This window comes from Puntigrus tetrazona, chromosome 7, assembly GCF_018831695.1.
Source record: "Puntigrus tetrazona isolate hp1 chromosome 7, ASM1883169v1, whole genome shotgun sequence".
In the NCBI taxonomy this organism is placed as follows: Eukaryota; Metazoa; Chordata; class Actinopteri; order Cypriniformes; family Cyprinidae; genus Puntigrus; species Puntigrus tetrazona.
In genome coordinates, this window is record NC_056705.1 from 7,059,218 (window position 1) to 7,076,310 (window position 17,093).

Genomic DNA, 17,093 nt, shown 5'->3' on the forward strand with positions numbered 1-17,093 from the left:
GAACACCATGTTCAAGCATAAGGGTGTCCACCAGTACACGTGGTATCAGGACACCCTAGGGCGGAGGTCGATGATCGACTTTGTGGTTGTATCATCTGATCTCTGGCCGCATGTCTTGGACACTCGGGTGAAGAGAGGGGCGGAGCTGTCAACTGATCACCACCTGGTGGTGAGTTGGATCCATGGCGGGGGAGGAGGCAAGACAGACTTGGTAGGCCCAAACGTACCGTGAGAGTCTGTTGGGAACGTTTGGCAGAGACCCGTGTCAGGGAGATCTTCAACTCCCGCCTCCGGCAGAACTTTGACCGGATCCCGAGGGAGGCTGGAGACATTGAGTCAGAGTGGACTATGTTCTCTACCTCTTTGGTCGATGCAGCCGTCCGGAGCTGTGGCCGTAAAGTCTCTGGTGCATGTCGTGGCGGTAACCCCCGAACCCGATGGTGGACACCGGAAGTAAGGGATGCCGTCAGGCTGAAGAAGGAGTCCTATCGGGCCTGGTTGGCTCGTGGGACTCCTGAGGCAGCTGACAGGTACCGGCGGGCCAAGCGGACCGCTGCCCGGGTGGTTGTGCAGGCAAAAACTTGGGTCTGGGAGGAGTTCGGGGAGGCCATGGAAAATGACTATCGGACGGCCTCAAAGAGGTTCTGGTAAACCGCCCGACGCCTCAGAAAAGGGAAGCAGTGCCCTGCCAGCACCGTATACAGTGCTGGCGGGAACCTGCTAACTTCGACTGGGGATATTGTCGGGCGGTGGAAGGAATACTTTGAGGACCTTCTCAATCCAGCCAACACGTCTTCCACTGAGGGAGCAGAGGCCGGGGACCTGGGGGGGGACTCAACCATCACCCTGGATGAGGTCACTGAGGTTGTTGAGAAGCTCCTCGGTGGCAAGGCACCAGGGGTGGACGAGATCCGCACGGAGTATCTCAGGTCTCTGGATGTTGTAGGGCTGTCTTGGCTGACACGCCTCTGCAGCATTGCGTGGTCATGGGGGACAGTGCCTCTGGACTGGCAGACCGGGGTGGTGGACCTTCTTTTTAAGAAGGGGGACCGGAGGGTATGCTCCAACTATAGGGGGATCACACTCTTCAGCCTCCCTGGGAAAGTCTATGCCAGGGTACTGGAGAGGAGAATCCGTCCGATAGTTGAACCTCAGCTTCAAGAGGAACAATGCAGGTTTTGTCCTGGGCTCTATACTCTCTTCAGGATACTGGAGGGTTCCTGGGAGTTTGCCCAACCAGTCCACATGTGTTTTGTGGATTTGGAGAAGGCATTCGACCGGGTTCCTCGTGGTGTCCTGTGGGGGGTGCTCTGGGAATATGGGGTAAGGGGCCCTTTGCTAAGGGCAGTCCGATCCCTGTATGATCAGAGCAGGAGCTTGGTTCGCGTTGCCGGCATTAAGTCAGACTTGTTCCCAGTGCATGTTGGACTCCGACAGGGCTGCCCTTTGTCACCGGTCCTGTTCATTATTTTTATGGACAGGATTTCTAGGCGCAGCCGGGGGCCGGAGGGGGTCTGGTTTGGTGACCACAGGATAGCTTCTCTGCTTTTTGCCCGAAGATGTTGTTCTGGTGGCTGCATCAGGCCAAGACCTACAGTGTGTGCTGGGGCGGTTTGCAGCTGAGTGTGAAGTGGCTGGGATGAGAATCAGCACCTCCAAGTCTGAGGCCATGGTCCTCAGTCGGACAAGGGTGGATTGCCCCCTTCAGGTTGGTGGGGAGCTCCTGCCTCAGGTGGAGGAGTTTAAGTATCTTGGGGTCTTGTTCACGAGTGAGGGAAGGATGGAACGAGAGATCGACAGATGGATCGGTGTAGCTTCTGCAGTAATGCGGTCGCTGTACTGGTCTGTCTTGGTGAAGAAGGAGCTGAGCCGCAAGGCGAAGCTCTCGATTTACCGGTCGATCTTCGTTCCTACTCTCACCTATGGTCATGAGCTTTGGGTCATGACCGAAAGGATGAGATCCCGGGTACAAGTGGCCGAAATGAGTTTCTTCCGTAGGGTGGCTGGGTGCTCCCTTAGAGATAGGGTGAGGAGTTCGGTCACTCGGGAGGAGCTCGGAGTAGACCCGCTGCTTCTCCACATCGAGAGAGGCCAGCTGAGGTGGCTCGGGTATCTGTGCCAGATGCCTCCTGGACACCTCCCAAGGGTGATGTTCCGGGCATGTCCCACCGGGAGGAGGCCCTGGGGAAGACCTAGGACACGCTGGAGGGACTATGTCTCTAGCGCCTCAGTGTTCCCCCGGAAGAACTGGAGGAAGTGTCTGGGGAGAGGGAAGTCTGGGCGTCCCTGCTTAGACTGTTGCCCCCGCGACCTGGCCCCGGATAAGCAGAAGAAGAAGAAGATATATATATTGTATTGCATGGAAAACGTCTCCAGGTTGTGTATGTAACCATGGTTCCTTGAGGGAACAATACCCGCATATGGGGAGATGCCTTCAGAGCAACTGTGCCTGAGATCTAAAATAGCCCTCAGTCCTCCATCCTTCTTTGGAATTGAATCAAAACAGAACTATGAAGTACTGGCTCTAAAACCGTTTCTCTTAGATGATGAGGGACCACATTGATGGCCTCCTCCCTGAAAAGAGTGTTTACTTCCTGTTCCACAACCAGAGCCTGCTTGGGGCCCTCCAGGGTGGGAATGCCCATCTGAAATATAGAGGTGGAGAACCTTACTGGATTCTATAGCTTCTTTCCACAATAAAACATTTTTGACAGTAGTAAGGCAACCAGTCTCTTGAGACTGCCCTCATGTGTTACCAGAGAGGCTAGATCGGTTCTCAGAGTGGCTCTCAGCTCTGCTACATTTCCTGGCAAAAAAGACTGAGAGCAGCGCTTGCTGGAGACCGCTGCCTAGGAATTCTGACAGGGTTGGCAGACAGACCTCCTGAGGGTACCGAGGAGAGACAAGCACCATGTAATGCGATATACACAGCTCTTCCCCAGAGGGGGCTGGCCCCCAAAAGTCCTGGTCCAAAGCTTCAGGACATTTTAGCTGAAGACTGTTAAGCAAGAATTACATTCCATAGACCTGCTGCCTGTTAAAAGCCTACGGCCCGGGAGCATCACTCAGACAAAATTATGGAGAGTGTGAGAAGTGGCTCTCTGAATGAGAAGCAGCCCGTGCTGTCACCTCAACCTCCTCAGACAAAGAGAGAGCACTGTGTTTCTTACTCTGGAATTAACGCTAAGTACTTATTACATAGAGAGTGAGTGAGGGAGGAGAGAAGAAGGCTGTATCTCTTCAAATACAATGATAAACCCATTTAATTCCTCACAAATCACCACTTTGCCTCAGTTGGACCAGAACCTCGAGCAGGCACAGACACACTCCTCAGTATTCACAGCGGGAGAAGTGTGATCACTACGCATGCAGATTTTGTTCTGCATATGTTCTACGTGTTCCTAGGTCAGCATCTTATTTTGATCCTGGAATAACATTGTGATTAGCCAGTCAGTTTTAAAGAACTATTTTACAGTTTTTGTAAAGAATCAGTGTTTGGTGCTTATACAGCAATGTAAGTCATCTGTCATTTCCTCTGTTTTTGAGAGTTGCTTTTTTGAGAAAAAAGCACAGATAGAAACATATGAGCTCCCTCGAGAGCTGACTCTGTGTGGTCTGCTCTTAAGCAGACATAAAAACTTTTTCAGCCGGAGGAGAAGAACACACAGTTTGTCCTATGTTGTCTTTACTAGCTCTTAAAATAAAGTGTGATAAAGGAAAGAGAACAACAAATAAGACTGACACACACAGAGCACTTGCTTAATGACAGAAAAATAAAAACTGTTTAACTCCGCATGCTTTTATGCTTCCTGGCTGATGACATCATCCACATATGACGTCTCACCCTTCCATTGGACTAACTATACATGTGATACACAGAGCACAGTCACACTGAAGGTGTCTCTCCATAAGTGCTTCAAAGCAGCTTGAGTTCCTAAAGAGGAACCACTACTTATTTTGATTTCTAGAAAAAAAACCCAATAAAGTTTCAAAAAATAATCTTAAAGTTTCAGGTCTAGTGATTTATAATCAATTAACTATAAAAAGGACAAACCAATTGCAGATCAGTAAATGACAAATATGAAAAGACCATAATGAAGTGTTAAATTTATTTTAAATGCTAAGGTTAAAGTGAAAGATTGAGACCTTACATTTTTCAAAAAACACCTCATATATCACAGAACGTAAGGACAAGATTAAGCAGCTGCTATTAGAGCTTCAGTATGATCATTAATGAAGACAAAACATCTATTTTATTACTAAAACTAAATGTCTTTTTTGCTTTTCTCTGTCTGCATGTAATACTATGGCCTATTTGAAAACATATTCTGCACACTTAGACTCAATGTTGAGACTGAAGCTCTCACCTGATACTGTCAGTGTAACTCCATCACTCATCTGAGAGTATGCTGGTGCTTTTGACTGAGTTCCTCTACAGCTGTACACACCACTATGAGACCAATCCACAGACGTGATTATATATTTCTGGTTTTGTCCTGTGCTGTAATAGTGTGTGTTGTCTTTATTCCAGCTGTACTCCCACTCTCCTGTCTGCTGTATGTCACATATGAGAGTGACCGTCTCTCCTCTAAACACATGTCTATCAGGATTGACACCAACTACAGGTTTTGGTCTCTCTGTGAAAAGAGCAAAAAATCATATGTGCTTGAAATGTTCTTAAACCAAAATTTCAATATTGGCAGTTTAACTGAAGTAACAGTTTTTAATGTATGACAGTAATTGTTATGTTATGTTAATTATGTTCAAAACAAATACATCATGTTATCTTTTATTATACAATGCATATCAAATATTAGAGTACCAACCTTTTACTATTATCTCAACTGCATTACTGTATTCGCTGTCGTAGTTTCCTCGTTTTGCTCTGCACCAGTATTTTCCTCCATCAGATATGCTCAGAGACTTGATCATTTTAGTTGCATCACCCATGGTTTCAAAGTTTAAATCTTTTGTCCAGAAAAATTTCCATCCAGTTAACTGTCCCACATCACAACTCAGACTAACTGTGTCTCCAGTGAACATCAAACTCTGAGGATTTATAGTCAAAGTTGGCTGAGGTTTATCTGTAAATGAAACAGTGATGCAGTGTTGAGTTCACTTTCAGGTGTTATACACAAATTAGTAAACATGTCCCCTACCATTTTCCAAGTACAATACAAAACTATGGCATTTCATTTACTGATGCTCGTCAATCGGCAGCTAGCAAAATAAAAAGCTTGCTTATTTTAAGCTTGAAAATGATGAAATGAGTGAAAGTCATGTCTTTATTTTTGTTAGGTCTGAACTCAAGACATGAAGTGCTGACTGACATTACGTTGCCCACTTGCTTAAACGATGCCAGAGCTAGAAGAAGGGCATTTTAAATGCATATGGGCACCAAGTTAGCTGAACTAAGCAGCTTAAAAATCTGTTGTCAAGTCTCTAGATGGCACCATCTGAGGATGAGGAGGATGCAGCATCAAGTGGCTAGCTTGGAGAAAATGGTTTGCTGAGATAGCTGCGACATATATATTGAGCATGGAAGGGGCACGTCTTTTATCCAGGAACAAAAAAGGTTAGCATGAGGGACACTTCAGATGAGGCCAAAAATATAGACTTATTCCAATCCCTACCCCTAAACCTTGCCAGAATTTATGCCTAAAATCAGTGGGAAAGGGTGTAGAAGCACCTAACCTTGATCATAAGCCTAAAACACATATTTCCTGTAAAAATATCTCTCAAATTTGATTGGTTGATTGGAATGTGGTTCCAACAAAAATATCGATCCAAGATTAACTTATAATTGGTGAATTCACGCTCAACAGGGAGTACTTGGTCTCCCTGATTTGCCTGACAGCCTGAGTGGTATTGAGAAATAAGTTTGGCAGTGAGAGATGTCTTCTTTCCCAAAGACAGACAAGAAGATAAATGCTTGGTTCCTCTTCAGGAACTTTGGCTGCGTCGACGGTGCTATGGGGAACACCTTCCAGTGTGAAGGCTCTGAATTGTGTGTAACATAAAACCAATGAAATGGTGGGTAAACTCATTGGCCAGGAAGCATAAAAGTGTGTGGAATGCTGCTGACTCCAGCTTTCTGTCATTCAGCAAAAGCGCTCTGTGTGTGTCTAAAATGTGTCTCCCACAAAATAAAAAAAGAAAAGAAAGAATACATCTAAGCATACATGTAAAAAGATAGACACGCTATGGCTTGTGTGTTCCTCTGTGCAAATGTTACATCTTGCTCAAGGACACACATAGCTTTTGCTTAGGAACGAAGCATGCAGAGGTCAGCTCTTGAGGCAGCTGACTGCCCACATTGCAAGCTTTTGCCGCTGCATATGCTTTGCTCCTGGAAGGATCTCTTCAAGGAAGGATCCTTTGCTAGCGATCCTCAGCGCTGGTGGGCAGGGAGTACTCGACAGCAGGTCAGGCTGGTGTGTGTCTGCACACTATAGCAGTGTTACAGGTGTACCAAGCCGACCTGTTGAAAGAGCTGGATTAAGGTGAGCCATTCTCCAGCTCGTGAGGCTGCTGGCCGGGAACAGCCTCACACAAGTGCCCATTCCTCATACAGGAAGACACAGAAGCAGAGTGCTGCTGCCCGAGTCACTTCCTAACGCAAACATCAGGGGAGTCGGCAACGCTCTGCTGTGAGGCCCTCTAAGTCGAAGCAGGATCTGAGGGTTGTACTTCAGACGAAGAGGGCCTCGCAAAAGAAGCCCAGACAGTCATCTTCAGTGAGCCTTACTCTCAGTCTCCCCTGCCCAATATCGTAGCAGGACTGGGAAGCTTGTCATTGGGCTTGCGCAAGGAACTAGTCGTGGCACCTTCTGTTGGTGCATTGTGACACAACAACCGGCTAGTCCCTCTTTTGCCGCCTGAGCCAATCTTAAGAGATTGATTCCCCTTAGTAGATCATTTTGCAACATGGAAACTACTGACAAATATTTTTTGTTGGGTCACTGAAGAAAGAGGTTACAGAATCCAGGTTGGATTGCCTCCGCCACGATTTGCAGGCGTTCTGCCCACACTCGTGGGCACAGATCAGGCTCTGGTGATGGGTCACAGGATAATTCCTTCAAGAATGAAGCAAGCGGCAGTTGTTATGAATGGGTTATTGAATCAGTCACTAAAATTATAAATTAAGTGTGCTTCTCGGAGATGCGTGGCTGTTCTGCTGTAATCTTTATTTGGAAATCGTTTTTAAAGGCTAACCAAATTGAGCAGAAATTGTCAACAAAATATTAGCATTAAATCAATGTTAAATTTGCAGTCACATGAACAGGTTAAGGCATCTCGGTCGCTCAGCATCCTCTAATCATACTTCAATGGAAGCTGCTACCATGGTCCTGACCATCTTCACTGGGTGATTTTACGGAATATTTGCATGTATTCACATGCGATTGAATTAGTGATTCATGTGGTGGACTGTCATGATTTTGAATGAGTATATGCAAAGCCGACTGGTAACGAAGTTTATTCACTAATGCTTTCGACCAGCAGTGTAGAGGAGGGTATATGCAGGTATACCCTCCACTACACTACCGGTTGAGAGTATTGTTAAAAGGCTAAGCAGTTACTATTGGAGCTTCAGTGAGATCATTAATGCAGACAAGAAATCTCTTTTAAAATCTATGTAATATACTATGTCTCATTTTCTACTAAAATAAGAAAACTTTTTTTACTTTTCTCTGTTTGCATGCATGTGATATTGTAGTCTATTTTAAAACATATTCTGCACATTAAAACTCAATGTTGAGACTGAAGCTCTCACCTGATACTGTCAGTGTAACTCCATCACTCATCTGAGAGTATGCTGGTGCTTCTGACTGAGTTCCTCTACAGCTGTACACACCACTATGAGACCAATCCACAGATGTGATTATATATTTCTGATCTTGTCCTATGGTGCAATAGTGTGTGTTGTCTTTATTCCAGCTGTACTTCCAGTCTCCTGTCTGCTGTATGTCACATGTGAGAGTGACCGTCTCTCCTCTGAACACATGTCTATCAGGATCAACACCAACTACAGGTTTGGGTCTCTCTGTAAAATGAGCAAGCAACACTTCATGTGTTTTGTGAAACAAATTAAACTGTTATCATTATTTGATGTTTAACTCAAGTGACAGAATTGTTAACGTAAGACAGTTATTGTCACGTTCACAGCAAACACATTATCTTTTATTTAAAAAAAAATTCAGAACATAAAAAAGCGCTGACCTCTTACTGTTATATCAACCGCATTGCTGTACTTGCCGTAGTAGATTCCTCGTTGTGCTCTACACTGGTATCTTCCTCCATCAGAGACTCTCACAGACTTGATTGTTTTAGTTGCATCACCTGTGCAGTCAGTGTTTGAGTCTTTGATCCAGTGAATAGTCCATCCAGTTAACTGTCCCACATCACAACTCAGAGTAACTGTGTCTCCAGTGAACACTGACCTCTGAGGATTTACAGTCAGAGTCGGCTGAAGTTTATCTGGAAGTGATCAGTAATCGCTGTTATTGTTCATATTATAAAATTCATTCATATATTTATTTTTTTATTTGTTTTTATAGATAACATCTCTTATTTAACACTTCTCAGTTACTACTAAGACTGAAGCTCTCACCTGATACTGTCAGTGTAACTCCATCACTCATCTGAGAGTATGTTGGTGCTTCTGACTGAGTTCCTCTACAGCTGTACACACCACTATGAAACCAATCCACAGATGTTATTATATATTTCTGGTCTTGTCCTATGATATAATCTTGTTTGTTGTCTTTATTCCAGGTATACTCCCAGTCTCCTGTCTGCTGTATGTCACATGTGAGAGTGACCGTCTCTCCTCTGAACACATGTCTATCAGGATCAATACCAACTACAGGTTTGGGTCTCTCTGTGAAAAAAAACAAAACAAAAACACACACTTCATGTGTCATTTTAATTTATTTTAAAATATAATTTATTGCTGTGATATGCGTATATCTATGTATATGTATTTATAAGTATATAAATATGCATATATATGTGTGTATGTGTATATATACACATGAAAGTGCATTGTTGATGTATAACAGTAGTTTTCATGATTATAGAAAACACACAGTCTTCCACTGAAAAATTAAAGTAAAAGAGTGCTGACCTTTAACTGTTATCTCAGCTGCATTACTGTACTGGCTGTAGTAGTTTCCTTGTTTGGCTCTGCACCAGTATCTTCCTCCATCAGAGACTCGCACAGACTTGATTGTTTTAGTTGCATCACTCATGGAGTCGCCGTTTGAGTCTTTGATCCAATGAATTGTCCATCCAGTTAACTGTCCCACATCACAGCTCAGAGTAACTGTGTCTCCAATGAACACTGAACTCTCAGGAATTACAGTCAGAGTTGGCTGAAGTTTATCTGGAAGTGAAGAGTGATGTAGTGTTAACTTCATTTATGTGTTATTTGACATATTGGTAGCCTTTTGTTTTTATTTCTATGTATATATTGTGATGAGTGCATCGAGAGTCAATCAGCGTCGCCCTGGAAATCATCTAGGAGCACCTGGCCGCATCCATGATAATGATCGGTTACAGCTGCACCTCATCAGAGACTGGTTTTATAAACCACATCAGGCACATCAGTTGGTGAGCAATGCCTCCAGGAGAGCTGAGAGTAACGTATGTCTCCCACTGAGGACTGCACGCTTGCTGCAAGGACATGGCTGGCAGGCTACATTGTACATTGCGACCCATCAACCAGAGCCCCGGAGGCTGAAGTGAAAGTAAATAAAAAACCGCTCCGTGCCCTCCTCGATTCTGGCAGCGCAATGAGCCTGGTCTGGCCAAACGTCCTCGCTCCACATAAATTTTATATTCCCATTACATATGTGCATGGGGACACCCGACAAGTGCCCGCCCAGAGGGAGAGCATCTCGCCTGTCGCTGGCACCTGATCCACGGAGGTGGGATATTGAAAGATCTGTCTGTGCCGATGTTGATCTAAAGAGACTGTCCGGGGTTTTATCATATGCTGTCCGATGCCACGCAGCCTGCCAGCCCAAGAGGGAGCCGACAACAACAGAGGCCAGCACTAGGATTACAACAATGGCCTACCCTGCTGGCCTCGGAAGAGAGAAGATAGCGGAAGAGATGGTGAGTCCCCCTCTCAAAATTCTAACCTATGCTATGATGTGTTTTGGGTTCCATCATGAAAGAGCAGAAAGAAGACAACCTGTTGGTCCCCGATTTGCGTCAAAAAAGCTACCACGAAAGCCGTTTAGCTGTGTCTGCATCTGATGAAACGGGGTACCTCCTTCATATCCAGGTTAATGGCTGTCCACTGCCAGCTGCTGCTGGTGAATCAGTGGAGGACCACAGTATACCATCCCCAGACTGACGGGCTCATGGAACGCTTCAACCAGACACTTAAACAAATGCTGAGGCGAGTGGTTCCGGAGGATAGAAGGGACTGAGACCTGATGCTGCCCTATGTACTGTTTGGGAGGTCCCCCAGGCCTCAACTGGTTTCACCTCCTTTGAACTCCTCTTTGGCTGGCACTCCCAACCCACCCCCTATTTCTCCCCTACTATCACATCTCATTACAGGACAAGGACGACGCATAGGGAGGGAGTGTGACAAGCGTCCAAAGAGTCAATCAGCATCGCTCTGGAAATCAACGAGGAGCACCATCACAGGCTGATCGGTCACAGCTGCAACTTATCAGAGACAGGCTTTATTAAACCATGCAAGGCACACCAGTCAGTGAGCAATGCCTCCAGAAGAGCTGAGAGTAATGTTTATCTCTTGTTTCCCTCAGATAGCAGCATGTGACTGATCAGCATAGCACGGACCCATATTTTGTTTATACTGATTTATAGATGAAAATCCATCAAGGTTTCAAATAATATTTTTAAAAGGGTCATATGGTGTTTTTTTTTTTTAAGATCTTTTTATTTGGTGTAGTCACGTGTAGCTGAGCAGAAGAATTAATTGGGGAAAAAAATGTAGATCAAGAATCATTTTGGAATTGGATTGTGACTCCCAGAATCAGAATTTGGATCAGAGCGTGACATGCCTGAAGATTCCAACCCCTTGTTTGCACCAGTCTTGGGTTTTAGGTACCGTGAAAGATGCTTATCCATGGACAGTGTGAGAAGATCCTTCAGCAGGATGAACGCACACAAAGCTCCTGGTCCTGATATCGTTCCTGGGCATGTTTTTAGAGACTGTGCATCGGAACTCACTGATGTCTTCACAGACATTTTTAACACCGCACTTAGTCAGTCGGTTGTCCCCACAAGCCTCAAAGCTACAACCATCATTTAAGTCTTGAAAAAGTAATCTCCATCCTGATTCAATGACTACCATGCAGTTGCACTTACCCCTATTCTCATGAAGTGCTTTTAACAGCTTAGTCATGCATTATATGAAGTCTGCCCTCCCCCCACTCTGGACCCCTTTCAATTTGCATATCAATTCAACCACTCAACTGATGATGCCATTACCACTGCCCTCCACTCAGCACTCACATATCTAGACAAAAAAAGATCCATATGTCAGAATGCTGTTTATATACTTCACTTCAGCATTTAAAATGATCATCCCACAAAAGGTCATTTACAAACTGGTTCAGCTGGGGCTTAACATTTCGCTGTGCAACTAGCTGCTGGACTTCCTGACCGGGAGACATCAGGCAGTACGGGTCGGCAGTAACACATCCAGCACCATCAGACTTAACACTGGAGCCTCTCAAGTATATGTGCTGAGCCCCCTCCTCTTTACCCTGTTGACCCACAACTGAACTCCATCACACAGCTCCAACCTTTTCATTAAGTTTTCAGACGACACGACTGTAGTGGGTCTCATGAGTAGCAGAGGTGATGCAAACTACAGGAGCGAGGTGAGTTGTCTGGCCGGGTGGTGCAGAGACAACAATCTTATTCTGAACGTGGAGAAGATGAAGAAGATGGTTGTTGATTTCAGGAGAGTAAACACTTAGCATGCTACTCTGACCATTAATAATCAATGATGGAGAGAGTGAGCAGCACTAAGTTCCTAGGTGTTCACATCACAGGGGATCTCTCCTGGACTATCAACACCACAGCACTGGCCAGGAAAGCACAGCATCGTCTCTACTTCCTCTGCAAACTTAGAGCCAAAGCCCCAGCCCCCATCATGTGCATCCTGCCCAGCTGCATTACTGTGTGGTATGGTGAGAGCAGCTGAGAAGATTGTTGGGGTCCCTCTTGCATCCCTCCAGGACATTTACTGTACCCGTCTCACCCGCAAAACACCCTGCATTTGTAACGGAGTGCAAATGTAAAATCACTGCATAAATGGGGACAGCGCCATCTACCCGGTGCAGGATGTAATTTAGCGTGTGGAGTAGGGACCGCCCACAGCAGAGTTAACGAAGCATTGCTGTGGGTAAGTTGCACGTGTGTCGCGGTCTGAGAATTACCATTAATAAGTGTTCAAATCACACAAATATTTGCTTTATAGTGACGTTATCTCTCAATGAACATGTTGAGACTCTGTTAAGTTATGTTTGGCGTCGAGTGTGTTGCTTGATGTCGAGTTATAACGAGATTATATTACGAGGCCGATTGTAATCTGTTTGTGTGTTGTGTTTTATGTAGAATGGTTTATTCTCAACGAACGTCGAAAACCCTATTTATACACACTGTCTCCATTGTGCAGGTATGTTGTTGAATATGTTGTTAAAAGTTGTTAAATTATTTGATTCAAAATGTGTTGCTCAAATTCTCCGCTAGGTGGGGATGTTTCACTTATAATACGGTTTAATTGTATTGCTCTGTATTATATTTAGGATCTCTACTCATGTGCTTTATAAGTAATTGAAAATGTGTCACGTATAAAGAAATTGTTAACATCTAAAACAAACACTATACGATCACAAAGTTAAAAAGAATTCAAGAAACAGAATTGAAAGAGCTGTTTTCAAATAAACAGAGCAGAGTTAACGAAGCATTGCTGTGGAATGGTTTATTCTCAACGAACGTCGAAACCCTATTTATACACACTGTCTCCATTGTGCAGAGTTCACAAAGCATTGCAGAGGCCGCCCAGGCAAGACCGTCACATTGGTGCCGTGAAGTTGTGATGCCGCTGTGTTGCCGTGGGTCGTGTCTTCAAGCAAGCTGAGCGTGATCACCGTGTTGACTCTTACGGACTTTAAGCATTCATCATCGTTGGAACAGTTCATCATCAGTCCACAGCCTTTCGAAATCAAGGGACTCACTCGCTTTATCCTTTTTCGGCTTCTTGCTCTGCTCATCTATATTGAATTAATTTTTGCATGTGTATGTACTTTTTTTTTTTTTTTTTGAAAACTTTTGCTGCCTATGATGAGTAATAGTAAACGGTTTTTACCTGACCAATGTACTCCTGGTCCAGTAGGCAGAGGTAGAGGGGTTTTAGGGTTTCCAATTCCCTTTCAATGAACAGTCCCAGTGCTAACGATAGTTGTAGGCCTGGCAGAGAGTATGATGACACACAGTCAGATGTCAATCACAGAGCAGCCTGCGCTTCAACACCTAACAGTGATAGCGTGCATGACATGTTAGGGCAGATGACTTCAATTGTTCATCAGATTGGCCAACAATTAGCAGACAACATTATGTCTCATCTCAGTCCTTATAGCTTAGACACTGACACACCAAGTAAACAGCACACTGATGATAGGACTACTCAACCTTCAAGCATGTTAAATGTGTCTCAAAACCAAGTGATTCAGCACAGGAAAGTCAAGGAGCCGCCTTCCTTCAGAGGGGATAGCTCTGACTCGATTGTAATTGAGGAGTGGGAGGATCTCATGAAGACATTTGTTAAAAAGAAGAGCAGTATGAGTGCTGATGAACATGTGGAAGAAATCCTAGTACACCTTCGTGGTAAAGCAAAAGATGTAGTCAAGTTCTGGATCAGAAATTGTGATTCTGCAATTGCTGTCTGCCCAAATTCCGTTTACAGCCTGCTTCGCAAACATTTCAGCTCTAATCATTACTCTCCAGTTCCTCTTGCCGACTTTTATACTACCTTACCTGAAGAGGATGAAAACCCATACGACTACTGGTTGAGACTCAACAAAGCAGCGGATGTTGCCTCTGAATGCCTGCGAGAGCAAGGTAAAACACTTGACAAGCCCCATGTGGAAATAGTTCACATGTTTATCAGACACTGCCCAAGTAAAGACTTAGCCTTGACCTTCAGATCCAAGCCGATTGACAAGTGGTCTGCCCATGAAGTTCAGGCCGTCCTTAATGACTATCAATCTGACTTATCGTTCAAAGCCACCAGTACAGTGCATCGCAGCCACAGTGAAAGAGTTTCGGTTAACAAGATTGATGTTAATTCAGTTCCAGCGCCTGCTCCTTCAATGTGCGAACAACAGAAAAGTCCAGATTTATCTGCTCTTGAAAAGGTCATCGACATGCTTGAAAAGGTCCTGCTAACCAATACTAACAGAACTCAGTCCCGTCCTAAACAGCAGCCTTACAGCAGACTTCCTAGGATTGAAGGTTTTGATGCCTTGCCATGTTCTATCTGCGACGACGCTTTCCCACTCTGCCTTAACTCATTGTCGTGAGCATCGGCTATGCTTTCAGTGTCAGTCACCAGGTCATTCCAGACGGTCCTGCCCTAGGTGGAGACGGTCACCTCAGCCTCATCAGGAAAACTGACAGGTCTGTGCGTAAAGGAGGTTAGTGCAGACCAAACTGATAATCCTCCAATGTTTGCCACACAAGATTATGAGTCTATTTTTGAGAAGAACAAATCCAGTGTCTCACCTGAGAAAACAGCTGTATTTCAAGGGATACAACGAGTTCCTAGAGCCGATTCGTTATTCTACACTGCTGTATCTGTGGAAAATGGTCCGTCTTTCACTGCATTACTCGACAGTGGCTCAATGGCGTGCACTCTCAGTGAGGCAGCTGAAGCTAAGCTGCTAGCAAGTGCTTCTACATTGTCAAAGAGTTTTGCCGATGATGTTGTGATTATTGGATGTGGTGGTCATCGTGTCACGCCAACGGCAATGTATGATTTGTCCATCTGTGTCTACGGATGTAAAATGATAGTACCTGTGCTGATTGTTCCAGGCCAGACTGATGAGATGATCTTGGGCAGCAACGCCATCAAGAGCCTGCTGACTATTCTGAAAAATACGGATGACTACTGGAAATTGATTTCACTACCAAGCGGTGATGGACAAAAGGAGTGTTTAGAGTTCATTTCCTTGCTGTCCAATACACAGCGATGGAGAGGTGATCACGTACCTGAGAAAGTTGGTACTGTTAAACTCAAGCACTGTGTCACGCTTCAACCCCAAACTGAACACCTTGTATGGGGCAAGCTTCCCGTCAACTCTGTGATGTCTGTGGGTAGTACAGTATTGGTGGAGCCTACCCAATCCAAATGTGGCCCTAAGCAGATCATGGTGGGTCGAGTCATTACACCTTTATGGGGTGACGGCTGGATACCTGTGAAAGTTATAAATCCCACAAACAGTGTGTTGACATTGAGAAGAAATGCAAAGATTGCGGATGTTTCTCCTTGCATCGCTGTTGAAGATCTCCCAGAGAGTGACTATATTAAGTCTCAAGTTCAACACTTTCAACATGATGATGGCTCCCAGGAATCTGAAGATGAGATGGTACAGACCTTGAATGATTTGGGATTGAACGACTTGGATCTAACAGCTTGTGAAGTGCCTTCAACATGGAAGATGAAATTACTCCATCTTGTGAAGAAATATGAGTCCATATTTTCGAGGAACAAAATGGACTGTGGCGAAGCCAAAGATTTTGTACATCGGATCCGCCTAATCGACGACAGACCCTTTCGCCTCCCTACCGTCGTGTACCGCCTGGACATTATGAAAAGCTGAGAGTAGCGCTGGATGAAATGGAAGAGAAAGGAATAATCAGAAAATCAAACAGTGAGTACGCCTCCCCTCGTCCTGGTGTGGAAAAGAACGGTGATTTGAGGATTTGTACTGACTTTCGATGGCTGAACGCCAGGACTGTAAAAGATGCCCATCCTCTGCCACACCAGTCAGACGCTTTAGCTGCTCTTGGAGGAAACGCTTACTTCTCGACTATGGACCTTACCTCAGGCTTCTATAATGTTCCTTTGCATGAGGACGATAGGAAATATACTGCTTTCTCTTCACCATTTGGGCTGCATGAATATAACAGGATGCCCCAAGGCCTTTGCAACAGTCCAGCTACATTCATGCGCATGATGATGTCAATCTTTGGTGATAAGAACTTCACAAGCTTACTTTGTTATCTCGATGATCTCATGGTCTTTGCCCCCAACGAGCAGGTTGCTCTTGAAAGGCTGGAGATGGTGTTTTCAAGACTCAAAGCCCATAATCTCAAGCTCTCTCCTAAAAAGTGCCATTTCTTGAGAAAATCTGTTAAGTTTCTTGGCCATGTCATTTGTGAAGATGGCGTCAAAACAGACCCTGGGAAAATAAAGGCCATCACAGATGTTAAAGCAGTTGACTTGATGGATTCTGATGGAGCTACTCCGTGCCACAAGAAGATTAGATCTTTCTTAGGCATGGTATTATACTACCAACATTTTATAGAGCGATGTTCTGCCAAAGCCAAGCCTTTATTCGATCTCATCTCAAAGACTGACACGAGAGGCTCTAGAGGAAGGAGAAGGAAGCTTAGCTCAAAAGCTATGTGCACCAAGCTCGCACCTACAGACTGGACTGACAAATGCCAGGATTCATTTGACACCTTGAAAGAGGATCTTCTCACAAGCGTAACGCTAGCACACCCTGACTTTAACCGTGAATTCATATTATCTATAGATGCCTCGTTTGACGGCTTGGGAGCTGTTGTTTCTCAGATTCCTGAGGGTGGCACTATAGCTAGGCCCGTGGCATTTGCTAGCAAGACGTTGTCTCGTTCCCAGATGAATTACCCGGCTCACAGGCTAGAATTCCTTGCGCTCAAGTGGGCGATATGCGACAAGTTCCATTATTGGTTGAAGGGCCGTCATTTTACAGCTTGGACGGACAATAATCCCCTCACTTACATACTCACCAAGCCACGCCTTGATGCATGTGAGCAACGCTGGGTTGCTAAATTAG

At 44.9% G+C, this 17,093-nt stretch overlaps 1 protein-coding gene across 3 annotated transcripts in view; it reads right to left on the reverse strand.

Annotated features, from left to right (window-relative positions):
• Positions 1–17,093, reverse strand: part of LOC122348964 (hemicentin-1-like) — a 46,970-nt gene that overhangs the window by 15,600 nt on the left and 14,277 nt on the right. Inside the window, exons 1-7 of one of the 3 annotated variants that reach the window (XM_043244883.1) lie at positions 13,361–13,818; positions 9,128–9,385; positions 8,612–8,881; positions 8,221–8,478; positions 7,775–8,044; positions 4,827–5,084; positions 4,368–4,637 (exon numbers count right to left, since the gene is read on the reverse strand). In XM_043244883.1, coding sequence (XP_043100818.1) covers positions 4,368–4,637; positions 4,827–5,084; positions 7,775–8,044; positions 8,221–8,478; positions 8,612–8,881; positions 9,128–9,251 — 1,450 coding nt within the window. In that variant the 5' untranslated portion in view covers positions 9,252–9,385; positions 13,361–13,818. Of the gene's footprint in view, positions 1–4,367; positions 4,638–4,826; positions 5,085–7,774; positions 8,045–8,220; positions 8,479–8,611; positions 8,882–9,127; positions 9,386–13,360; positions 13,819–17,093 lie in introns of those variants that run through there. The other 2 variants (XM_043244882.1, XM_043244884.1) reach the window with 2 other exon arrangements.